General features: G+C 40.3%; 1 protein-coding gene across 4 annotated transcripts in view; it reads left to right on the top strand.

Moving 5' to 3' along the window:
• The window catches only part of pde4cb (phosphodiesterase 4C, cAMP-specific b), a 234,224-nt gene that overhangs the window by 113,098 nt on the left and 96,023 nt on the right, over positions 1-25,103 (top strand). The window contains exon 1 of one of the 4 annotated variants that reach the window (XM_062028109.1): positions 22,617-22,694. The exons of the other annotated variants lie outside the window; for them this stretch is intronic. Coding sequence (XP_061884093.1) covers positions 22,618-22,694 — 77 coding nt within the window. The 5' untranslated portion in view covers position 22,617. Of the gene's footprint in view, positions 1-22,616; positions 22,695-25,103 lie in introns of those variants that run through there. 4 annotated transcript variants of the gene reach the window in all.

Consider the following 25,103-nt stretch of genomic DNA (forward strand, 5'->3'; position numbering starts at 1 on the left):
CAGCTTGGTAACACTGTGACAAGTTTGTTTCCCCTTGGTCTGGTAATGTTAGATATGAAATTTAGTACATTTACAACCTGATCTACTAAAGCATCCCGCCAGTATCCACAATCTGGCCCACGGCACGTCCCAAGTTAAAGGGGAAGTTCACTTTTTTTTGGAATTTTGCCTATCGTTCACAATTATGAAAGACAAGAAACCAAAAGGTTTTTTGTTTTTTTTTGCATTCTAACATGTAAAAATCGACTCCTTCTTGATGGTTAGCAATGCATCTAATGGACGCAATCAATTGTACCTCTAAATCACTATAAAAATGTATTAAAAAACCATCAACAATACTTAATTTACGTTCCGTAACCTTTATAATAACCAAGCTGCAGCGACGTTATTGTAAGAGCGAACACTGAGAAACTATTTTTCTTGTGTAGTAACACATCGGCATGCTTTGGTATTAGCCATAAGCTCGCTATGGAAAGAGATAAGCTAGCTTCTACTTCAGCACGAAACGCGTTTGAGTTTGTAATACACAATGCGATAGAACACCAATCTGTACTGACTGAAAAACATGAAAGTATCTGTAAAGTATTAGCCCACATTTCCTGTTTTGTTTGTACACAGCTAACCAGACAGTGTATGTACTCTAGTTGTAATAACACGCATGACATGCTGCATGTATCATGATTAAGGCTGCAGCTAACGATTATTTTTCTATCGATTAATCTATAGATTATTTTTTTGATTAATCGGTTAATCTATAGATTATTTTTTTCGATTAATCTATAGATTATTTTTCCTTTTACCGATTATTTTTTATTTTATTTTATTTAAAATGAAGATGAAAAAATAAAAGTAGGCCAGTTTTTTCAAAAGGCATGGCTTTTATTTACAAAAAAAAAAAGTATGGCCACTCAGTCAACATTGACAACAACATGACAAAATATTCTGTAACAATGTAAACATTTAAAACTTTTAACATTTAACAAAATTAAAAGTAGCTTATTTGCTTTTTAATGTGCAAATATAAAAGTAAACATCCAGTGCAAATCTTAATATTCTGCAATAGTATAAGCATTTCAAAAGTAAAAGTATTGCTTATTTTGCTTTAAAATGTGCAAAAATAAAGATAAACATCCAATACAAAAAAGTGCAAAACGAAATATTCTGTAACAAAAGTGTAAACATTTCAACAAAAGTGAAAGTATTGCTTATTTGCTAAAATGTGCAAAAATAAAGATAAACATCAATACAAAAAAGTGCCAATCGAAATATTCTGGAGCACTGTAAACATTAAGTATTGCTTTTAAAATGTGCAAAATAAACATCCAGTCCAACACAGTACACAATAACCAATTCTACTCATTCCAGTGAGTGACTAACAGTTGTAATGAAGAAAGGTTAGCATGTCTACTTGTTTTGCTTCTTTTCTTGTTTACAATATTCCCAGCAGCTGAAAATAGGCGCTCAGAAGGGGTCGATGTGGCTGGAACTGAGAGGTAATTAGCCTTCACCTCAAGCCAGGACTGCGAGTGAGCTGAGCTGCAGTTTAAGTTTCTAGAAGGTCAACGGGCTCATAGTGATGTTACTAGTAGTTGACTGGGAGGTGTTTATTATCATTTGGGGAGAGTCCGCTGCCTGATGCTCACCTGCTAAACACCTATCTGCTCCACGCTGAAGCGCTGACTACATGCACTCTGAATACGCACTGCTGATTGGCTGATAATGCTTCGTGTGTACCAATCAGATGGTTGTGTGGGTGGGACAATGCTGCGTGTGTACCAATCAGATGGTTGTATGGGTGGGACAATGCTGCGTGTGTACCAATCAGATGGTTGTATGGGTGGGACAATGCTGCGTGCTGAGACAGAGGCAGCCGCAGAAGGAGCAAAGCAACTTGTTAAGACTTTAGCAGCTAAAGTTAGCTTTAGCTTAGAAACTCGTTCGGTACACCCCCGTACCGAACCGAAAGCCCCGTACCGAAACGGTTCAATACAAAACACATAACGTTACACCCCTAGCAGATACAAATGACACATTCATGTTTTTGTGTAATGATGACAACGTATGCTAACGCGGACGATTGACAAGTTGATGGTTGATGGTTTTCTTTTCAAATGTTCGTTCATAGCCGTTGTGCTGCTATGATAGGCCATTTACGCTCGACACTGTGCATACAACAACATTATTAGGCTGTGTATTGAAATACTCCCACACTTTTGACAACTTTTGGCGTGCGTTTTTCCCCCTCGCTCGCACAGTCTGCTTTGCGCTCCGCCATGACGGTAGTGTGACGTAATTATGCGACGCGTCGACGCACAAAAACGGCGTCGACGTATTTACATAACCGATGACGTCGACTACGTCGACGCGTCGTTTCAGCCTTAATCATGATCAATATTAAAGTGTGAGTCATTCGATGGACAGTTGTGCGTTTGGTCCAGCTGGCCCGGGACGTTTTTCCCGGTTTATTTGCGTAAGCACTTCATTTATGTCGAAATAGCACAGGTCAAGTTCCACATTTACAGCGCCAAAGTCACTTTCACCTCACTCTATCGGCTTCCGTCTGCTTCAACATCTCACCCTTCCTTCGTACTCGCTTCCAGAAGCAGTAGTTCATTCTCAGTATATCTGGCTTCAAAAAGATAAGGTTGTGAATCCTCATTTGTCCAAAAATAGTGGTCTTTGTTGTATGTTGCCAAGTCTGCCATGATTAGAAAACACTCACGTTTGTTTCCGGAAGTAGGAACACACATTTGTTGCCAGAAGTCAGAAGTGTGCTGCTATAGAAACAAAAATAAATGCACCGAGTAATTACTTCCGGCATTGATTAAAATGACCAAAATACGGTAAGTTTTGTACATATTACATATTGTTATGAACGTGTCTGTTACTGTTAGTGCACCCCGACTTAAACAAGTTGAAAAACTTATTCGGGTGTTACCATTTAGTGGTCAATTGTACGGAATATGTACTGCACTGTGTAATCTACTAATAAAAGTTTCAATCAATCAATAAAAAAAAAAACTACATTATATATATATACTTGCAGTGTGTAAACATACAAAACGTTGATGAAGGGCTTTGAAGGTTACAACGGTGACTCCCGTTAGCCGCATCTTCTAAACGTTTTTGATCATTTTTAAGATCCTAATAAAAAGATGCGTATGTTTTTGTCCGTCATAATGATTTTGAACGACAGCCACATTTTTTTAAAAGTGCAGTTCCCATTTAAGAAGAAAACATTTATTTATTGTATTTTAGTTTTTAATCTGTCATATCCAGCCGCTCAAGCAAATCATATTGTAATGTAGATGCCCATATCTGATTTACAGATTTACTTTACAAAAGAGAAGTTTGGGATACTTATTTGTGATGACTTAATTATATGTTTGAATATAATTAGTGTTTGGTGCAGAGAGCAGGAGGGGATAGAAAGAATAAGACAGAGGGAAAATTGTGGGACTAAAACAACTATATATATATATATATATATATATATATATATATATATATATATATATATATATATATATATATACATTTGCAGAAATCTCATGCAATTTGCTGCCACTAATCCTTGACTGTGTTTTCAACCTCATGATTGGCATAGTTTGCCAAATTCTACCCCCTCAGGGTCATTCAACTGGGTTTCACTGTACTGCACACTGAGAAGAAAAGAAAAGCAAAAGTTCTTGATTTTCGAATGTAACCCTGGGTTTTCAGATGTAATCCTGGTGTACAACCGAACAAATTTCTTTTCTATACTGCAGAGCTGTATTAGTAATGGATACCACCTCCAGTGTTCCTGAAGGGGATTTGAGAGGAGTTTGCACAGAGACATTTTCAGCTTCTCTCTCAATGTCTTCCTAGCGTTGGTACTCAGTTTATTAGTCCTGCTGGCAATCTTGGCACGAATGCATCCCTCCCAGCAGACATTGTATATTGCTCTTGTAGATAAATCGGAAGTCTGGTGCATTGCAGTGGAAATCTATTGGTATAATGTTGATGTACAACACATTGCAGTGCTGATTTTTACTCACTATCTGGTAATAATTAACATTACCTCCCAGGACTGAAGAACATACACTACTTGCAAAAAAGTGAAGGATATTTGGCTTCTACAGTAAACCTTTGTTAATTAATCTTAATTAGTTCCAGGCCTGACTGTGGTAAATTAACGTCTGCAAAGCAGAAATTATTAATTATAAATTAAATTTTTTCAAAGCTGCGGCTTAAAAACAAATTACAGCCTTCTAAATATGTTTTTTTAACAGTATGAGAGCCCTCTAGACATGGAATAAAACTCACTTAGTCACATTTACACTTTTGTAATCCATCCAATACACTGGAACCTAAGTTGAGGTTCCACTGTATAGTAATACTGCCTGAGGCTGAGCCAATCAGTGGCCACAATACTGAACAGCACGCTCTGATCAGTTTGAGCTCATCATGGTAGTGATATTTGTAGTTCATATGCTTGAAAATACTTTATTTAGGCCAACGATACGTAGAAAATGTGCATTATTTCACATGACTATTACTTTTATTAGTTTCATGTATTAAGTTTTATTTCTGTTTCCACTACCTGTTTACCTCCATTTTACACCGCTGTAGTTCTCTCACCTGTCCTTGATTGGCAATCAGGACACACTTGTCACATGTTCCCAATCAGGCTGTTTCCTCTGCCAACCCTGTCCTCTGTTCTGGGCTGGATCATTTTTTTTGCTTTGTGATTTGTACCTACATGTTGCATATGCTCAATGTGACTGTTTAGTCTTTGTTGTGCTCTTCCCTGCTGCACTTTTTTTTGTTAATAAATACATTCTATCTGCACTTTGGCACTGCATCTAAGGGTTACCAACGACAACACCCAAGCCAGACTCAAACAGAATATGCTTTAAAGAAAATAAATTGGGAATAGAGTGAAGCTGCAACTGTGTTTTAGTAATGTGTGCACAACTTGATGTTTTCTAAAAATGGTTTGAATGGGGAAATTATTTTTCGGCTTACCTCTTTAAAGTTATGAAGTTTTACAAAAAACATTGGATTCTAACTCAATAGCAGCTTTGAACTTAAGTTACTGACTGTTGAAGTAAAGCCTTATAGCTTGGGTCACTGTACAATTGAACCCTGAAACAAATCTACGATACCAACATATACCACTGGGTGTCAGTCATGATGCAGAAGCAACCACTGAAAAGCGAGGGATCTTAAATGAAAGGTTGCTTTTGTGTTCAAAGAACTGCAACAGTTTGTAACTGAGAGGCTCTTGGTTGCCAAGGTGATGCAGCAGAACCTGACAGATGTTTGGATGTAGAGTGTGGTGGACGGCGTCTGAGTCATCAGACATTGCCATTCCACATTAGTGATGAAATCAGGCGAAGCGGTGGAAGAGTTCATAGCCTCGGTTTGGTTCAAGGTTCATTCGTATACAGTAGACTGCTGTGATAAGACTTACTGTTATCTGCTTGCACTTGGTTACTAAAGCGGACTTCTGGTGTCCTGCTGTACAATTATTTATTTGTTACATCAGAACAACAGAAGTCAGTCCTCACTGTGAAAAATGTAAATGTCCTGAAGTCATATTGAATATGATCGTTGAGGGCTCAGTAAGATGAGAAAATAACAATGATAATGAGGAATAATGAAGCCTGCAGTCAGTTTTATTGTAAACAGTTCAGCAGGCACCGGATGGATTTTGTTTGTTTGATTACTACAATGTTGATGTGATTTTGTTCTATCATTTGGCTTCAAGCTTGACTGCCACTGCCCTGGTACTATTGGCAGCATATCCTTGTGTATTTTTTTAATACTCAAATGTATTGACTGCAACCTACTGTTTCAACAGTACATCGGGCAGCATGGTTCAGTCACAACTAGTAGCTCCTTGGATTGTTCTTCTTGTGCTTGTGTAGGTTATTTGTAGGTATGAAAACATCTAACAAAATGCACATTATATTCAGTTCATGCATTAGTCACAAATTTGAATACACACGTATAATTTAATGACTGCACCACTGCAAAATACACTACTGGTAATACTCTGTAGAGTTTGGGTGAATGTGTTTTTTATTCTGTGAGTACTCCAATTCCTCCCACAGTCCAAAAACATGCATGCTGGGTTAATTGAAAACTCAAAAATGTCTCTATGTGTGAATGTGAGTCTGAATGGTTGTTTTGTCCAGCTCACCCAAGACCTTGAACGGAAAGAATGATGAGGGTCTGAACGAAGAGAATAGGTATAGACTCTCACAACTCAGCCACGCTTCAACACAAACCACATTATTAATCTGCTAAGGATGTTATGTTGATAATAACTTCTGAGCTACAAAAACACTTCAGCTTTATTTACAGCATCATTTTCCTTTCAAATTCAGAGGACCTACTGGTGCAGCTAGGGATAGTGAGTTGGCAACTTAGTATCACCTGCATTATATGGTTGTATAATGGTTGGGTTGTTTTACACCCACATGCGTTTCTTTCTTTACTTTTTTATAAATAATAAGCTTTATTGAGCATTAACAGTGCATACTGCATAGATAAACAGAAGTTACAATACTCAGATTGTTTCCAATTTTTTTTTATAGTAAAACAATTATTTACTTACAGTACACATTGTATATTAATTTATTTATTCACCGTAGTCTTACAAATAGAGAACAAACAAATGGTTAAAACTGCTATGATATGAACAGGGGTAGGATTAAATAAACTCTGCTTCTTCGTACTCCTTTTTGGACATGCTGTAATGAAACAGCTGGAAATATAATGAAACAACTGTACAGTGTTCATGATGTGTCCATATGGAGGACCGTGTCCGTCTCAATGCTCACCTCTGATGACTTGGTGCAGTATGGCGACTTGGTTGTAGTAGGAAGACACTGTGAATTCCCTGCAATTTAAATTGGTGGAAATACTCAGAATGATTGACAAGCCAGAAGCATGTATTAAATCGCGAGTCACATCCCTATTTTTGCCAATACTGTATATTGTTTGCAGAAACATTTGTTATACTCCATGTCTTTCTGCAGCCTGTGTAATATATTTAATTAAAGTGAGCACTGATTGACACTCCTGCTTCTGTTTGGTGATTAGGATACTCACCTGCTGCCAATCTCCATTAGAGTGCTTTATATGCCAGCATCGCATCTAAGACGGTGCTGGATCATTGTTTGTTGTTTCATGTATGTGTCATGCGTTCAACCTGTATAGGTTGCCCTATGCTTTTTTTGCACTTCCCCGCTGCACCAGCTACTTGTGTTGGGTGAATAAATACCTCATTTTACATGCACGTCATTTCCTGTCTCCGCATAGTGGGGTCACAACTACTGCAACCATGCCACGTCGTAACAGTTGGAGCAACACACTAGGAATGTTCCGATCTGGGAATTATTCCAATAACGATCATTTATGAGTGAGATTGGCCGACACCAATACCGATACCGATCACATGTATTAACTCTACATTTTTCAATGTATTTATTCAGTGCTACTGAACGGTTTAACAATATCAGCACAATATTTTAACTAGTTCCTTGTTTTCTTTTATTACATATATTTTTTTGATCAAAACAAAGTCAATATTGTAGTACACAATAACTTACAAAAGGCAAAAATTACTATAATTGTTTTTTTTAAATTATTTTTTGCCCTCAAAAGTCTTTCGGTGTCCAGGGAATTACTCTCTAAATTTGTAACTTTAACAAAAAAATACTATACTTCCCTTGGTATCGACACCCCCAATTTATGGCTTGATTGTGGCTCGGTCTGCCCTCCTCTTGCTGACTGCAACAATGCTGACACACCAACAGTTGTAGTTATATAATCCCCTCTCTAGACACTTATTAATCTATGTGTTTATTTCCTGTTAATAGCATCTTTTTTTTACTGTAACGTGGTTCTATCTACTAGGGGTGTAACGGTACACATACATTTCGGTTCGGTACGTACATCGGTTTAGAGGTCACGGTTCAGTTAATTTTCGGTACAGTAAGAAAACAACAAAATATAAATTTTTTGGTTATTTATTCACCAAATTTGTAAACAATGGCATAACATACATATACACACAGGGTCCATTGCCAGGGTTAATGTGGTCAACATATATAAAATAACAACTAAATAAGATAAAGCTCAGAATGGTTTCTTAACAAAACCTTTCTACATATAAAGTGCTTTTTTTGATTGATTGATTGATTGAGACTTTTATTAGTAGATTGCATAGTACAGTACATATTCCGTACAATTGACCACTAAATGGTAACACCCCAATACGTTTTTCAACTTGTTTAAGTCAGGGTCCACGTAAATCAACATTAAACTGTCTCAAGTTGTTGCTCAAATTAAATAAAATGACAAAACTTTTCTTCTACATATAAAAAGTGCAACATTAAACAGTTTCAAGTCAACTCAGCCTCAGATTAACTTTTCCCCCCACCCCCAGCCTGGCTAACTTGGCAGTAAGAGGATATATGGGCTCATTGTTCTTCCACCATAGAAGTGGGTCAAAATCTAGTTTTTAATGCAGTATGGACTTACAGTATATCTGCTGCTATAAAAACATTTGTTATTGCTTTAGCCCTGCCTGACTCGCCGAGGAGAGGCTGCTTGAATGCGGTGGTGACTAAGGCTGCAGCTAACGATTATTTTTCTATCGATTAATCTATAGATTATTTTTTTCGATTAATCGGTTAATCTATAGATTATTTTTTCGATTAATCTATAGATTATTTTTCCTTTTACCGATTATTTTTTTATTCAAAATGAAGATGAAAAAATAAATGTAGGCCCGTTTTTTCAAAAGGCATGGCTTTTATTTAAAAAAAAAAAGAAGTATGGCCACTCAGTCAACATTGACAACAACATGACTAAATATTCTGTAACAATGTAAACATTTAAAACTTTTAACATTTAACAAAATTAAAAGTAGCTTATTTGCTTTTTAATGTGCAAATATAAAAGTCAACATCCAGTGCAAATCTTAATATTCTGCAATAGTATAAGCATTTCAAAAGTAAAAGTATTGCTTATTTTGCTTTAAAATGTGCAAAAATAAAGATAAGCATCCAATACAAAAAAGTGCAAAACGAAATATTCTGTAACAACAGTGTAAACATTTCAACAAAAGTGAAAGTATTGCTTATTTGCTAAAATGTGCAAAAATAAAGATAAACATCCAATACAAAAAAGTGCCAATCTAAATATTCTGGAGCACTGTAAACATTAAGTATTGCTTTTAAAATGTGCAAAATAAACATCCAGTCCAACACAGTACACAATAACCAATTCTACTCATTCCAGTGAGTGTCTAACAGTTGTAATGAAGAAAGGTTAGCATGTCTACATGCTTTGGTTCTTTTCTTGTTTACAATATTCCCAGCAGCTGAAAATAGGCGCTCAGAAGGGGTCGATGTGGCTGGAACTGAGAGCTAATTAGCCTTCACCTCAAGCCAGGATTGCGAGTGACCTGAGCTGCAGTTTAAGTTTCTAGAAGGTCAACGGGCTCATAGTGATGTTACTAGTAGTTGACTGGGAGGTGTTTATTATCATTTGGGGAGAGTCCGCTGCCTGATGCTCACCTGCTAAACACCTATCTGCTCCACGCTGAAGCGCTGACTACATGCGCTCTGAATACGCACTGCTGATTGGCTGATAATGCTTCGTGTGTACCAATCAGATGGTTGTGTGGGTGGGACAATGCTGCGTGTGTACCAATCAGATGGTTGTGTGGGTGGGACAATGCTGCGTGCTGAGACAGAGGCAGACGGAGCAAAGCAGCTTGTTAAGACTTTAGCTTTAGCTTAGAAACTCGTTCGGTACACCCCCGTACCGAACCGAAAGCCCCGTACCGAAACGGTTCAATACAAAACACGTACCGTTACACCCCTAGCAGATACAAATGACACATTCATGTTTTTGTGTAATGATGACAACGTATGCTCGCGCGGACGATTGACTAGTTGATGGTTTTCTTTTCAAATGTTCGTTCATAGCCGTTGTGCTGCTATGATAGGCCATTTCCGCTCGACACAGTGTGCATACAACAACATTATTAGGCCGTTTATTGAAATACTCCCACACTTTTGACCACTTTTGGCATGCTTTTCCCCCCTCGCTCGCACCGCTCGCATCGTCTTCTTTGATCGTCTGCTTTGCGCTTCGCCATGACGGTAGTGTGACGTCATTATGCGACGCGTCGACGCACAAAAACGGCGTCGACGTATTTACGTAACCGATGACGTCGACTACGTCGACGCGTCGTTTCAGCCTTAGTGGTGACGCTTCAAATGGGTTAGCATGTGTTATGAGAGTAGCGTATGTGTGTGTGTGGCCCTTTAATATGTGACAGCATGTGAGGTGAGTGTGTGGGCGAGCGAGGTGAGGGAGCGGTAGTGTGAGTGCGGGGAGTGGCTAGTGTTTTGTTGGATTGGCTGTGTGCAAGACCTCAATAAAGCCACAATTTGCAACTAATCGCCGGACTCTTCATTTACCCTGGAGTTCGGAGCTGTGGAGACCCACTGCCGGGTAGAGTGAAGGGTGTTGCCCCCGAGAATACATCGGCCCTGGAGGAGTGTCTCCCCTGCACTCCTCGACTACGGTCTGGGAGCCGTAAGCAGGAAAGGTGCAACAAACATGTTTAACGTGTTGTCAGAAGCAGCTGCTGAACAATGTCGGCAAGCCTCCGTTCTCCATTGTTGTATCGCGCAGCCAAAGTGTTCCCAAACGGGAGATCTTAACGAGGCAGGAGGGTCTTCCAGCTCTGGATTTTACATGTTGTCCTATCCCGGTCGCTGCTAGCGTGTGTACTCGTTCGGTACACCTCCGAACCGAACCGAAACCCCCGTACCGAAAGGGTTCAATACAAATACACGTACCGTTACACCCCTACTATCTACACTTCTTAAACTTTACTAAGCACTAATTTCTGTCAGGACTGGGTCCTTGGCGTGGTTTGTTCTCCCAGAAGGCAACGGAAAATTGGCGCGAGCCAGACGTGAGTTTGAATACATGATTTATTTTTAACTCTAATAAACTAAAAAAAAGGAAGCAAACAAATGGCGCGCACAAAGGCGGAAATACAAACTTGACTAAGAAACAAAAGACATGCACGTGGGCACAAAAACTATGAACAAAGAAACAAAAACACTAACTGTGGTCTTAATAAACAAAACTTACTTGGCATGAGAAAAAACATGAAAAAGAGCAGCATGGATCATCAGAGTGGCAGGAGTGTGAATGTGTGAGGACGCCAGGACGAACAACAGAAACAGACAGATTTAAATAGTGACGTGATCAGTGAAAACAGGTGCGTGACTCGAAACGTGAAACAAGTGCGTGACAAGACAGGTGAAAACTAATGGGTGACCATGGAAACCAAACCAAACAAGGAAGTGCAACCAGGAACTAAAAAGAGTCCAAAAAACAAACACATGGCCAAAACAAAAACATGAACAGACATGACAATTTCATCTGTTGTTTATAACTAGCTTAGCAGCTAGCTGAGCTGTTATCATGCCTACTCCCACTCTCTCTCGGTGTGTAACATGTTTAGCCTCCTCGTCTTCGAGTGATAAAGATACCTAAAATATTAAGAAATGCAGTTTACTTGCAATAATGGAGATGATCAATATTAGCTTTTGGGAGCTGTTCCACACTGTGTATGGAGACACATATTTAGTTGCTTGTCAGCTGGGGGACTAAAAATAAATACAATATCAGTCAAAGATGATCTGTGTTTGTAAACTACATTAAAAAGCATTAATCAACAATGTTGAATACATTATTAAAAAAAAAAAAAAAGAAAGTCAGATACTGATCGGTTGTAGATTGGCACATCCCTACAACAAACATTGACAGCATGATATTTGTGTGGATGTCTGCTGCATTGGTCGGAGTGGGAGATTGATTTAATTTTCCACCACCTCTGAACCTGCTCGGAAAGCAGCTTTCCCTTGAGAGAAAAAGTAAAAGTTGAGATGACATTTTCATGCTTCTCACAATCGTTTTATCTGATCAGGCTGTTTTTAGAGCGAGGGGCCCACTCACCACCACAAGGAAACTCCCTATCTCAGCTGCTGACCCTTGACACAAAACTGCTCTGGTATTCGTCTGCACACACTGGTTAATGTCTGCACACGGATGTGTTGAAGAAGGAAACAGACTGGTGTTGCTAGTTGTCTTCTGCAGGAAGTGGTTGCTGGGCACAGGCAGTCACCTACGGTATTAGATGACGTCTATAATTCAGGCTTGGCCTTATTTAGGCAGGGCTCAGTGCTTTGTAAACACCACCAGCAGCAGTAGGGAGGGCTTCCTCTCAGCACTCGTGCCTGTGTCCCCTCATAGAGTCTGCAGAATACATGCATGACGTGCAACATTATAGATTTTGTTACATTTACCGGCTTTCTTTGAGAATTTTATTGAGGTACTTTAAGATGGACTACCTGATTTGCAAGTCAACATTTGGACGACTGTAGTCAAGCTCTATGTTAGGCCAACATGAGTGAGGCCTTCTTAGTTGGTTTGGAAGAGACGGGTCCGTTCTCACTCAGCAACTCGCAGTCCTTCAAACTGAAACCGCATTCAACGTCCGCCTCGCCTTGCAAATCCCCCAGGATGTCGCCCTGTGGCTCGCCTCGCAACTCTCCTCTGCTGTTTCGCAAGCTCCTGGTGAACCGCAGCATCGCCTTGCAAAGACGCTTTACATTGGCACACACACCCAGGTACTGTTATTAAAACTACATGTCATTGGGACGAATGTCAACTATTGCAACAAACACATCCATGATGCTTATTGGAGGACATTTAGATGTTAACTGGCTTTTGATCTTTGCACAAGTAACTGCGCTGCAGGACTGCTTGTATTTGAGCTTATATAGATCCATTATCCGATATATTTTTGCTGATATCGGATCTATATCAATATCAGATCAGCACACCCGTAGTTAATATTACAGAAGTGTTACAGTTTAAAATGTTTTTATTTGTTTGTGGTTGCAACAAAAGTCCATTGCTGACGTCAAAGTAGGGTTGTCCCGATACCAATATTTTGCTAGTGGTACCGGTACCAAAATGCATTTCGCTATTTTTCCATACCTTTCGATACTTTTCTAAGTAAAGGGGACCACAAAAAATGGCATTAGTGGCTTTATTTGAACAAAAATCTTACGGTACATTAAACATATGTTTCTTATTGCAATCGAAGAACAATTTTGTCCTCCAATAAAATAGTGAACATACTAGACAACTTGTCTTTTAGTAGTAAGTAAACAAACAAAGGCTCTTAATTTGTCTGCTGACCTATACAGTAACATATTGTGTCATTTTCCATTGTATTATTTTGTCAAAATTATGAGGGACAAGCGGTAGAAAATGAATTATTAATCAACTTTTCATCATTTACTGTTAATATCTGGTTATTTTCTGTTTCAACATTTTCTACAGTATCTACACTTCTGTTCAAATGTAATAATCACTTATTCTTCTGTTGTTTGGATGTTTTACATTAATTTTTGGATGATACCACAAATTTAGGTATCAATTCGATACCATGTAGTTACAGGATCATACACTGGTCATATTCAAAGTCCTCATGTGTCCAGGGTCGTATTTCCTGAGTTTATAAACATAATATGAATTTTAAAAAGAGGAAAAAAGATTTTATCGATGCAATCATATTATCGACTAGATACGCTATTGTACTTGGTATCATTACAGTGAATGTCAGGTGTAGATCCACCCATGGCATTTGTTTACATTCAGGCGCACTAGCTTTTGTTAGCGGTGACGCCGGTGAGCTACGGTGTGTAGTGAAGCATGTTTAGCTATTCCTCGTCCTGCAGGGATGATACTTGTAAGAAACTTATGGAGGCGATGATTAGCAATTTAGAAGAAGCTAAAACACTGCCGACTACGGATGGATGTTCGCTGCTAGCTAGCTAACCATGTCTTAAATCACCTCTTCCTGAGGGCATTTCAGTGTTATAGCTTCACCTTTATCGTCATTTTTTCTCCCTTTTCTGTCTACACACATTGTCTGTTTGTAAGTACTCTGTGATTGTGCACTGCCGAACATGCTCCTCTGCTCGTAAAACCATCAATGTCATGACGTGACGATGCGTCGTCATGCCCGGGAACCAGTACTTTTCAAACAGATTATAGTACCACGATACTATACTAGTGCCGGTGTACCGACCCTACGTGAAAGGTTCATTTCGTCCAACTATGTTGTAGTTAGTAGATGCAAGACATACCTAAAGGTCCTATTATACACTACTTTTTAACAATTTTTGACCAGAAGACCAGCAATAGTGTGTATACAAGTGTGTTGTTTAGTCTTGATGCTGGAATTCAAACAGTTTAAAAGTGATTTTGCTACCTGCTACTGGGGTACACGCCGTATTGTGTACCTATATTTGTATGCTTATGAGTTATGTTTGCGCTAATGAGTTGTGTATCTCCAAGAAGCGCTATTGTGCACTTTATCATTAACATTATTCACATCTACATTGTAACTCTGCACTTGTCCATATGCATATGTTAGATACAACAACGTAACATGAAAGAGCGGAACAGGAGGTCACAAACGCGGGCAACTGTAGCACAGCTACGTATGTGAGCTACAATGCTAATATTACATCATGCTAGGTTAGCCTATTCCCTGAAGACAAACACAATTATAAAACTTTCAGCTCCCACATCTGCAGAGCTCCAGGCTTTATTTCACAATGTGTAACAAAGCAAAGACAAAAAGGTATTTAAACTTTTGGCAATAAGCTATTGTAAAGCCAGAACCCTTGCTGTTTTTAGCTTCTCAACTGACATGGGTGTGAGTTTTGTGGTTCGAATCCAAGCTGTGAATGTGTTGTCAAATTGAATTTAAGATGCTTATGTGCATATGCTGGGGTGTTACCTCACACCGGAGTCAGCAGGCGTTTGGCCCTACCATGTGTTAACTTACTGTGCTCGCTTGCCTAATTACTATCCAATCTGTGAAAGTTAATGAGTGTTGAGCAGATTTCAATCAATCAATCAATGTTTATTTATATAGCCCTAAATCACAAGTGTCTCAAAGGGCTGTACAAGCCACAACGACATCCTCGGTACAGAGCCCACATACGGGCAAGGAAAACTCACCCCAGTGGGACGTCAATGTGAATGACTATGAGAAACCTTGGAGAGGACCGTGTATGTGGGTAACCCCCCCTCTAGGGGAGACCGAAAGCAATGGATGTCGAGTGGGTCTGACATAATATTGTGAAAGTCCAACACATCAGCGAAAGTCCAGTCCATGGTGGGGCCAGCAGGAACCATCCCGAGCGGAGACGGGTCAGCAGCGTAGAGATGTCCCCATCCGATGAACAGGCTAGTGGTCCACCCCGGGTTGGGAGCAGAGTAGAAAAGAAAAGAAAAGAAATGGCAGATCAACTGGTCTAAAAAGGGAGTCTATTTAAAGGCTAGAGTATACAAATGAGTTTTAAGATGAGACTTAAATGCTTCTACTGAGGTAGCATCTCTAACTTTTACCGGGAGGGCATTCCATAGTATTGGAGCCCGAATAGAAAACGCTCTATAGCCCGCAGACTTTTTTTGGGCTCTGGGAATCACTAATAAGCCGGAGTTCTTTGAACGCAGATTTCTTGCCGGGACATATGGTACAATACAATCGGCAAGATAGGCATGAGCTTGACCGTGTAGTATTTTATACGTAAGTAGTAAAACCTTAAAGTTGCATCTTAGGTGCACAGGAAGCCAGTGCAAGTGAGCCAGTATAGGCGTAATATGATCAAACTTTCTTGTTTTTGTCAAAAGTCTAGCAGCCGCATTTTGTACCATCTGTAATCTTTTAATGCTAGACATAGGGAGGCCCGAAAATAAAACGTTACAGTAATCGAGACGAGACGTAACGAACGCATGGATAATGATCTCAGCATCGTTTGTGGACAAAATGGAACGAATTTTAGCGATATTACGGAGATGAAAGAAGGCCGTTTTAGTAACACTCTTAATGTGTGACTCAAACGAGAGAGTTGGGTCGAAGATAATACCCAGATTCTTTACCGAGTCGCCTTGTTTAATTGTTTGGTTGTCAAATGTTAAGGTGGTATTATTAAATAGATGTCGGTTTTGAGCAGGACCGATAATCAGCATTTCTGTTTTCTTAGCGTTGAGTTGCAAAAAGTTAGCGGACATCCATTGTTTAATTTCATTAAGACACGCCTCCAGCTGACTACAATCCGGCGTGTTGGTCAGCTTTAGGGGCATGTAGAGTTGGGTGTCATCAGCATAACAGTGAAAGCTAACACCGTATTTGCGTATGATGTCACCTAGCGGCAGCATGTAAATACTAAAGAGTGCAGGGCCAAGAACCGAACCCTGGGGAACTCCGCACGTTACCTTAACATAGTCCGAGGTCACATTGTTATGGGAGACACACTGCATCCTGTCAGTAAGATAAGAGTTAAACCAAGACAAGGCTAAGTCTGACATCCCAATACGCATTTTGATACGCTCTAATAAAATATTATGATCAACAGTATCGAAAGCGGCGCTAAGATCAAGAAGCAGCAACATAGATGAAGCATCAGAATCCATCGTTAGCAATAGATCATTAGTCATTTTTGCGAGGGCTGTCTCCGTAGAGTGATTTGCCCTGAAACCGGATTGAAAAGGTTCACAGAGATTGTTAGACGCTAGGCGTTCATTTAGCTGCTGTGCGACAATTTTTTCGAGGATTTTCGAGATAAACGGAAGGTGGGACACCGGCCGGTAGTTTACCATGAGGTCAGGATCGAGGTTAGGTCTTTTGAGTAGAGGATGAATAACCGCTTTTTTGAATGCTAGGGGAACAGTGCCAGAGGAAAGTGATAAGTTTATAATATTTAACACTGATGGACCTAATAATACAAAAAGCTCCTTGATAAGTTTCCCAGGAATTGGGTCAAGTAAACATGTTGTTTGTTTTGTCCCATTTACACATTTTAACAATTCCTCCAATGTTATTTCATCAAAGAGAGAGAAACTATTTTGGAGGGCAGTGTCCGTCGTATATACAGTCGTATCTGTGTTAATAGAACCCAGTTGTAGCTGAGATGCATTGTCTTTAATCTCTTTTCTAATGACTTCAATTTTCTTATTAAAGAAATTCATAAAGTCATCTGCTGAGTGGGTGGAGCTACTGGGAGGAGTCCCTTGTTGGGTTAGCGATGCTACTGTACTAAACAAAAATTTAGGATCATTTTTGTTGTGGTGGATGAGATTTGAGTAATATTTAGCTTTAGCTGAGGTAAGCATGCGTTTATAAGTTATTAAACTATCACTCCATGCTTGATGGAAAACCTCAAGTTTAGATTTGATCTATACCAGATCTTTCTGTTTTTCATGAAGATATTCATTTTTGACTACAATAGATCCATACACATACTAAATGCATTTAGGTGGTATTCATCGGTAAATGTTTAGTTTGAGTGACACGTACATTTATTTATTTAGTTTTCAATAGGTACAGCGGTAACCTCTGCGGTCCTCTCCAAGGTTTCTCATTGTCATCTCACTGGGTTGAGTTTTTCCTTGCCCTGATGTGGGATCTGAACAGAGGATGTCATTGTGGCTTGTGCAGCCCTTTGAGACACTTGTGATTTAGGGCTATATAAATAAACATTCATTGATTGATTGATAATAGCGAACTGGCAACTGGCGCACTACAGTATTCACTCGTTGCCAGCTTTCACCACTAATTGTTAGCTGGAAACTGGAGAGAGTGCTAATCGCTAGCTATCCTAAATGCTAACAGGAATATAGTAATATAAATATTTATTCATGTTTCCATTTTTGTTAATGAATTTAAAGACATTTAAATTTAAGCCACTAAATATATACAATAAAGTTTATAGTATATCAAAAACATTATTACAAATATTATATACACACATGTATAAAACATATTATATAAATACATACAAATATATTATACAAATATATAAAAAAAATATAAAAATAAAGTCTGATCAACCAAAAATGTTTGCTGACCTCCTGTAGAAAACATCTGAACTGGACTGGACTGTTTAAGCCACTATGAGACCCAAGAGAGGTACAAGGTACAAAACACTGTTGAATTAAAAAAATAAATTATAGCAAAGTAATTATAATTACTATATTATATTATAGCATAGTAATTCCATTGGAGCTTACTTTTTGGTGTGTTTAACGAACAAAATAATTGTAGTTTTGTGAGGGTCATTTGTAGTATTTGCTATTTTTAGACCAACACCTGTTTTTGTTTATTTGTGTCCTTGAAACATTTTTATGACTATTCCACTTCTCACAGGGCTGCAAAGCTGTCTGAAGACACTGTAATTTGCATAGGAAATATATTATTATAATATATATTTTCAATATGAAAAAACTTCTAGAAATTTGCACTTTCTTGCTTCTGGATAATTCCAGATGCACCATTACAACACCCCAGAGCACACCTTCAGCATGCTAAAAGTTCCGTATTTTCTGGGCTATAGAGCACACCAAATTTTAGAATAAATAAATATGTTTATGTCAGGGTTAGTTGGTGACGAACCCCAAGATGCAGAGAAGGCGGCAGGCATTGTGCGAGAAAACATGATTTAATTAAACACTATAACCAAAAACAAACAAAAGGGTACAAACAAAAGGCGCGCACAAGGCGGAGAACAAACTTGGCTATGAACTAAAATAGCACAAAGGCTAACTGTCGACAAGAAACAAAAACACTGTGACACGAAGGAACTATGACTTGAGCGGAGTGGACAAAAGTAGACAGAGCTACAATGACAAATAGTGACAGGTAGAAGCTACAGGTAGAAGTGACATTGACAGGTAGACACTACAATAATCCAGCAGTGACTGGAGGGCAGGGCAGGTATAAATAGCAGCTGGTTGATTGGCACCAGGTGTGGTCCGGTGCCAATCAGCCACAGCTGAGGGGACAGCACTCCGAGAGACAATCAGGAAATTAAGATAAAATAAAAGCACTGACAGGAAACTCAGACAAACGCAACCAAACTGTCAGGGGCAACCCTGACAGTAGCCCCCCTTACCATAACGGATACCAGACGTATTAGAAAATCCCCCCCACCCAAAAACCCCCCCCAAAAAAACAGTCCAAAGTCAAGGGAGGGTAGAGGGAGGACAAGGAGGTGCGCCGCCAGGCCAAGTGTCCCCGCAAGCAGCGGGGAAGAGTCAGGTGGCGACGGTGTGTTGAACGCTGCCGCAATTGGCGAGGCGGCTCGACCGCCGGCGTGGGAGGACCCACTGGAGACGATGGTGGCGGCGCCCTCTGCTGGCCCACCGGGAAGGAGGATGGCGGCGCCCTCTGCTGGCCCACCGGGAAGGAGGATGGCGGCGCCCTCTGCTGGCCCACCGGGAAGGAGGATGGCGGCGCCCTCTGCTGGCCCACCGGAAAGGAGGATGGCGGAGACCCCTGCTGGTCCACCGGAGAGGGTGGCGGAGACCCCTGCTGGTCCACCGGAGAGGGTGGCGGAGACCCCTGCTGGCCCACCGGAGAGGGTAGTGGAGACCCCTGCTGGCCCACCGGAGAGCATGGTGGCGTCTGCTGGTCCACCGGAGAGGATGGCGCCATCTGTTGCAGACCCCTCGGAGATGATGGCGCCAAATCTTGCAGACCCACTGGGGTGAGGAGTAGCTGTGCCTCCCCAGCTGCACAGCTACTCATAGCCCCCCCCCCCCCCCCCCCCCCAAGGGACGGATCCCAGACGTCCCCAGATAGGCCCACAGACGACAGGGGTGGGTGGGAGAGGGCTTGAAAAGCGGCCAAACTTTTCTTTAATTTAGCCATCAGTTCTAAAGCTTTGTTAAGCCTCTCCGCCATGGACATCTCTGCGAGGTTCGTGTTAGGCTGGATTATTCTGTCAGGGTTAGTTGGTGACGAACCCCAAGATGCAGAGAAGGCGGCAGGCATTGTGCGAGAAAACATGATTTAATTGAACACTATAACCAAAAACAAACAAAAGGGTACAAACAAAAGGCGCGCACAAGGCGGAGAACAAACTTGGCTATAAACTAAAATAGCACAAAGGCTAACTGTCAACAAGAAACAAAAACACTTACTGTGACACGAAGGAACTATGACTTGAGCGGAGTGGACAAAAGTAGACAGAGCTACAACGACAAATAGTGACAGGTAGAAGCTACAGGTAGAAGTGACATTGACAGGTAGACACTACAATAATCCAGCACTGACTGGAGGGCAGGGCAGGTATAAATAGTTAAGTTAAGTTAAAGTTAAAGTACCAATGATTGTCACACACACACTAGGTGTGGTGAAATTTGTCCTCTGCATTTGACCCATCCCCTTGTTCACCCCCTGGGAGGTGAGGGGAGCAGTGGGCAGCAGCGGTGCCGCGCCCGGGAATCATTTTTGGATAGCAGCTGGTTGATTGGCACCAGGTGTGGCCCGGTGCCAATCAGCCACAGCTGAGGGGACAGCACTCCGAGAGACAATCAGGAAATGAAGACAAAATAAAAGCACTGACAGGAAACTAAGACAAACGCAACCAAACTGTCAGGGACAACCCTGACAGTTTACATATATTAGCCGCACCGGACTATAAGCCACAGATTAATACCGGTACGAAAGATTTTGGAAATGTTTGTTTACATAACTGAATTTTTTCCAAACGGTGCCTGTACCATGCCAGTAAAACGGCTGATCAAACAAAACAGAAGTCATCGTCATGGACTCACTAGTTGCGGAAGCTAGCTCTCCAATCAGCTAAACAGACTCAATCACTCCACAAAGACGTTTTGGTGAATTTTTTAAACTGAAACAATACAAAAAGAATGCCTTTGTAAGTTAATAATACTAACACAGACACTTGTAAACGTGTTAGCATATTCGCTAATGGTAACGACGCTAGCTTGATTACATTACGATAGCATGTACAAATATGCATGAAAACACTCCTACAGTTGGACGGTTTAGTAAATATGAATTGTTTTAGTTATATTGTAAAACTTACAATCATTGCTTGGAGTGATGAATGAAGAATCCTTTTGTGCAGAAACTTACGGTTCAAGAAACGAAATAGGAAGTACATTTTTAACTAGCAGCACCTGCAGTGAGCGAACTTGTCCAAAAATTGCCGCCATAGCACAAACAATAACACACCTTTTCAGTGTCCCTGTCTGAGTTCTTCGAAAACTATATGTTGAATACAATATACAAAATTATGGCCGTTCGCGAATTAAAATTCATAAATTAGCCGCACCGTTTTATTAGCCGCAGGGTTCAAAGCATAGTAAAAAAGTAGCGGCGTATAGTCTGCAAAATGCAGCCCTGGTTCTGTTGTCTATATAGCGCTTCAATCTAGCTCTGAAAAGGTGGTTCATATCTTATGTGTGCTGTATGTCAACAACATACCAAAACACCACAGGTTGGACCATATGATACCATGAATGTGGAGGGAAATTAGTGTTTCCATGGTGACAGCCGGTACACTCAGAACCCTCATTTTAATAAGGCAGTATGTGTCACTTTTGCACTTGCTGTCAAACATACCCACCGTCTTAGTAGATCACCCGCACCACACCCACTAATAGTACACAAAATGTTATACTATTTAGCAGGTGTTATTTGTGTGTTAGTAGATCAGGCCCTTTACAGTATGTGCTTCATCAACAATATTAATCAGCATTTGGGTTGCTGAAAGGCATCCGTTCAGTCTAGCTTGCCTTTTGATTGCATGTCTCAACATAGACAGGGCTAAGCTAGCTTTACCAGACAACAAAAACACCCTCCAGACATGCAGTAGAGTCAGGTCTCCCTTATTCCCAGTTGGAACAGCCCGAATGTTGCAGTGCTGGCCAACTATCGAGTAGTTGCTTAACTTTCTCATCCTCTCCAGGTCAACAGTCTTTTAGTCATGGCAAACAAAGCACATCGTAAAAGATCATCCTCTGTAACCCGATGCCAACTCTTAAGTGTGTGAGCCCTGGCTTTGGATAGCCTGTAAATATGCGGACCCATTGACTGCTCCTAAGGACTCAGTGGGCTGTCCTCCGCTGCAACCTTTAGGGACAGTCCAAGTGCTGGCATTGCTGGATGAAGAGGTTAACCTTTGTGAACACTGGTCCCTGCAAGAGCAACAACTCTTGGTCTTTTTTTTTTAACCAGAGAAATTGCATGACGAAGCTGCTTTTAACCTTAGTTGACTTTCAGTGGCTATGGCTGTCAACTATGAACTCGCTATCTTGAAGTGAAGCTGGGAAAAGTCCTTCTCTTACTTCCTTTCAGAGAGACACATTGGCCCGTCTTGTCAAGACTCGTCTGGGACCTTACTGGATCATCTGTTCAACATTCCTCTCCTTTTTTTTTTTTTATCCCCTCCTCCTGCGTCCTGAGGCACTGAGGATTAATCAGATCCTTCCTGCATCTGCCTGTATCACTTTTGTTGTTCTCTCTCACCTGCTTGGGTTGGTGAAAGAAAAAAAATGAAGTCAGTCCACACCCATCCGCTGGTTCATTAATAAAAATAAGAAGAGTAGTTCAAGAATTTCCATAGGAGGCTTGGTTCAGATGTACAGTCTACTGTCATTGCAGCCGGCAGTGTGACTCGAGAGTTTATACGGACGATGAACAGAGACTCTAGATTGCCTAGGATTGCCAAGGCAGCCGGTTTCGGACATGGCCGGAGACACTCGTGCTTGGGGTAGGTTATTAACCTTTTGGTATTATTACGAGGGGGTAGCTTAGTTACACTAAAAGTCTCTCACAGGTCAGTGATTGACATGAAAAAACTAGGATGCCATTCTTTTGTCACTACTTTGAATTGTATTACTAGACTAAGCACACACTTTTAATGAGCACTCGTACGCGTGTTGTTATCGTAAAACACCGACACGTGGAATCCTTTTTTTCACAATATTGTGGAATATTACATGACTACACTCCACACTACACTCACAGCTGACGACAAGAGGGTAGAGTGCCCCTCGTTTATTGAACATTTGTTTAAGTAGGGCTCTGATCAGATAACAATATTGATTCCTAGAAATACCATACAAGTGCATTCCAGTGAGAGTATGTGTTTTTGGGGACTTACTTCAAGTCACCATAATATTTATACAAACAACTCGTAGTAAAGCGGATTACATTTGATTTTACAATGTGTTTTTTTTATTTGTTGAATGTTCGCTTTGGGGTTGCCATGAACCGACTTCACATTCCTAAAGCAGGAAGCTTGAGGAAGTGTGTCGTCAATCGAAAGTATTTTAATTGCAGGGTGTGACGTGCAAATGTCGACCCGCAGAAACTTATATAATGTACACAGTTTATATGCAATGTTATTTAAGGGTTGAAAATAATCCGCATAATTAATAGTTCACTTTATGACTTTAGGGTTGTTTCTGAAACATAATAGAATATGCTGCCTGTGTTTTATTTACGATACTTTCTGTTAGGAATGACCACAAACAAAAATGGTTCCACCTAAAGTTGTTACTGTAACAAAGGCGTTAAAGTATGTGGATGTTTGCGTTTTAAACACCTATTATTACAAAGTGCATTCCAAGGAGTGCTTCGATTTGGCAGCAAAATATGTTCCTGTAAGAATTATGTCAGATTTTAACAATGTCGCCAGTTAATTAGACCCTGTGCTGACTTCTAAGTGCACGCAACGTTTCCATTGCCTGCATGTTTCGATGTGTTTGAAATGATATGTGTTGTTTCTATTCCCAGTCCCAGTCATGCTGGGCTGGGATTATTTGGCTTTCTACTCTACTCTACTGCTGTGTTGACTCAGCTTCACATTGCACATCCCACCATGACTACAAACACATGCCGCGCTCCATGCATTCACTGCTTCCATTAGAGACCTCGTAATCGTGACAGTTTTATTCATTGCTAATTGTAATTGTCAATTAATGTCAAAGGATAGCAGTTTTTTTTACTTAAATGGGTCCTATTATACAATATGAACTCTTCTTACCTGTTGGTACTAGAGATGTCCAATAATGGCTATTTTGCCGATATTGTCCAACTCTTAATTACCGATTCCGATATCAACCGATACCGATATATACAGTCGTGGAATTAACAGATTATTATGCCTAATTTTGTTCTGATGCCCTGCTGGATGCATTAAACAATGTAACAAGGTTTTTCAAAATAAATCAACTCAAGTTATGGAAAAAATGCCAACATGGCACTGCCATATTTATTATTGAAGTCACAAAGTGCATTATTTTTTTTAACCCCTTGGGGGGGCAGGGGTGGGGGGGGGTGTATATTTTAGCGTCCCGGAAGAGTTGGGGCTGCAAGGGGTTCTGGGTATTTGTTCTGTTGTGTTTATGTTGTGTTACGGTGCGGATGTTCTCCCGAAATGTGTTTGTCATTCTTGTTTGGTGTGGGTTCACAGTTTGGCGCATATTTGTAACAGTGTTAAAGTTGTTTATACGGTCACCCTCAGTGTGACCTGTATGGCTGTTGACCAAGTATGCATTGCATTCACTTGTGTGTGTGAAAAGCCGTAGATATTATGTGATTGGGCCGGCACGCAAAGGCAGTGCCTTTAAGGTTTTTGGCGCTCTGTGCTTCTCCCTACGTCCGTGTACCACTCCGTACAGCTGCGTTTTTAAAAGTCATAAATTTGATTTTTTGAAACCGATACCGATAATTTCCGATATTACATTTTAAAGCATTTATCGGCCGATAATATCGGCAGTCCGATATTATCGGACATCTCTAGTTTGTACCTATTATTGTGTATTTGGGATCCAGTCCCGAAAATGTGAAATCAAACCATAGAGGCATGGCGGAGATACAGTATTTATAAAACAATCTTACCTTCTTATAAACTTGCTCCAAACGAATCGTTTGGAATTTGAGACTTAAGTGACGTATTTCACTTGAGTTAAATCAGCGGATATCTCCATATATGGTAGAGGTTAACCCGAAGAGGTTCGCGCAAAGAGGTTAGTCCAAATTTGTAGTTGATAAGTTCCTTGATTTTCTCTGATTTTCTCGCTGTTGCCATTTCTAATACAAAATAGCGTATAGTTCTAACATATCTGTCAGTAGACTACATATGGAGGCGCTAAATACTACAACATGGCTGACG

This window comes from Entelurus aequoreus, linkage group LG19 (assembly GCF_033978785.1).
Source record: "Entelurus aequoreus isolate RoL-2023_Sb linkage group LG19, RoL_Eaeq_v1.1, whole genome shotgun sequence".
In the NCBI taxonomy this organism is placed as follows: Eukaryota; Metazoa; Chordata; class Actinopteri; order Syngnathiformes; family Syngnathidae; genus Entelurus; species Entelurus aequoreus.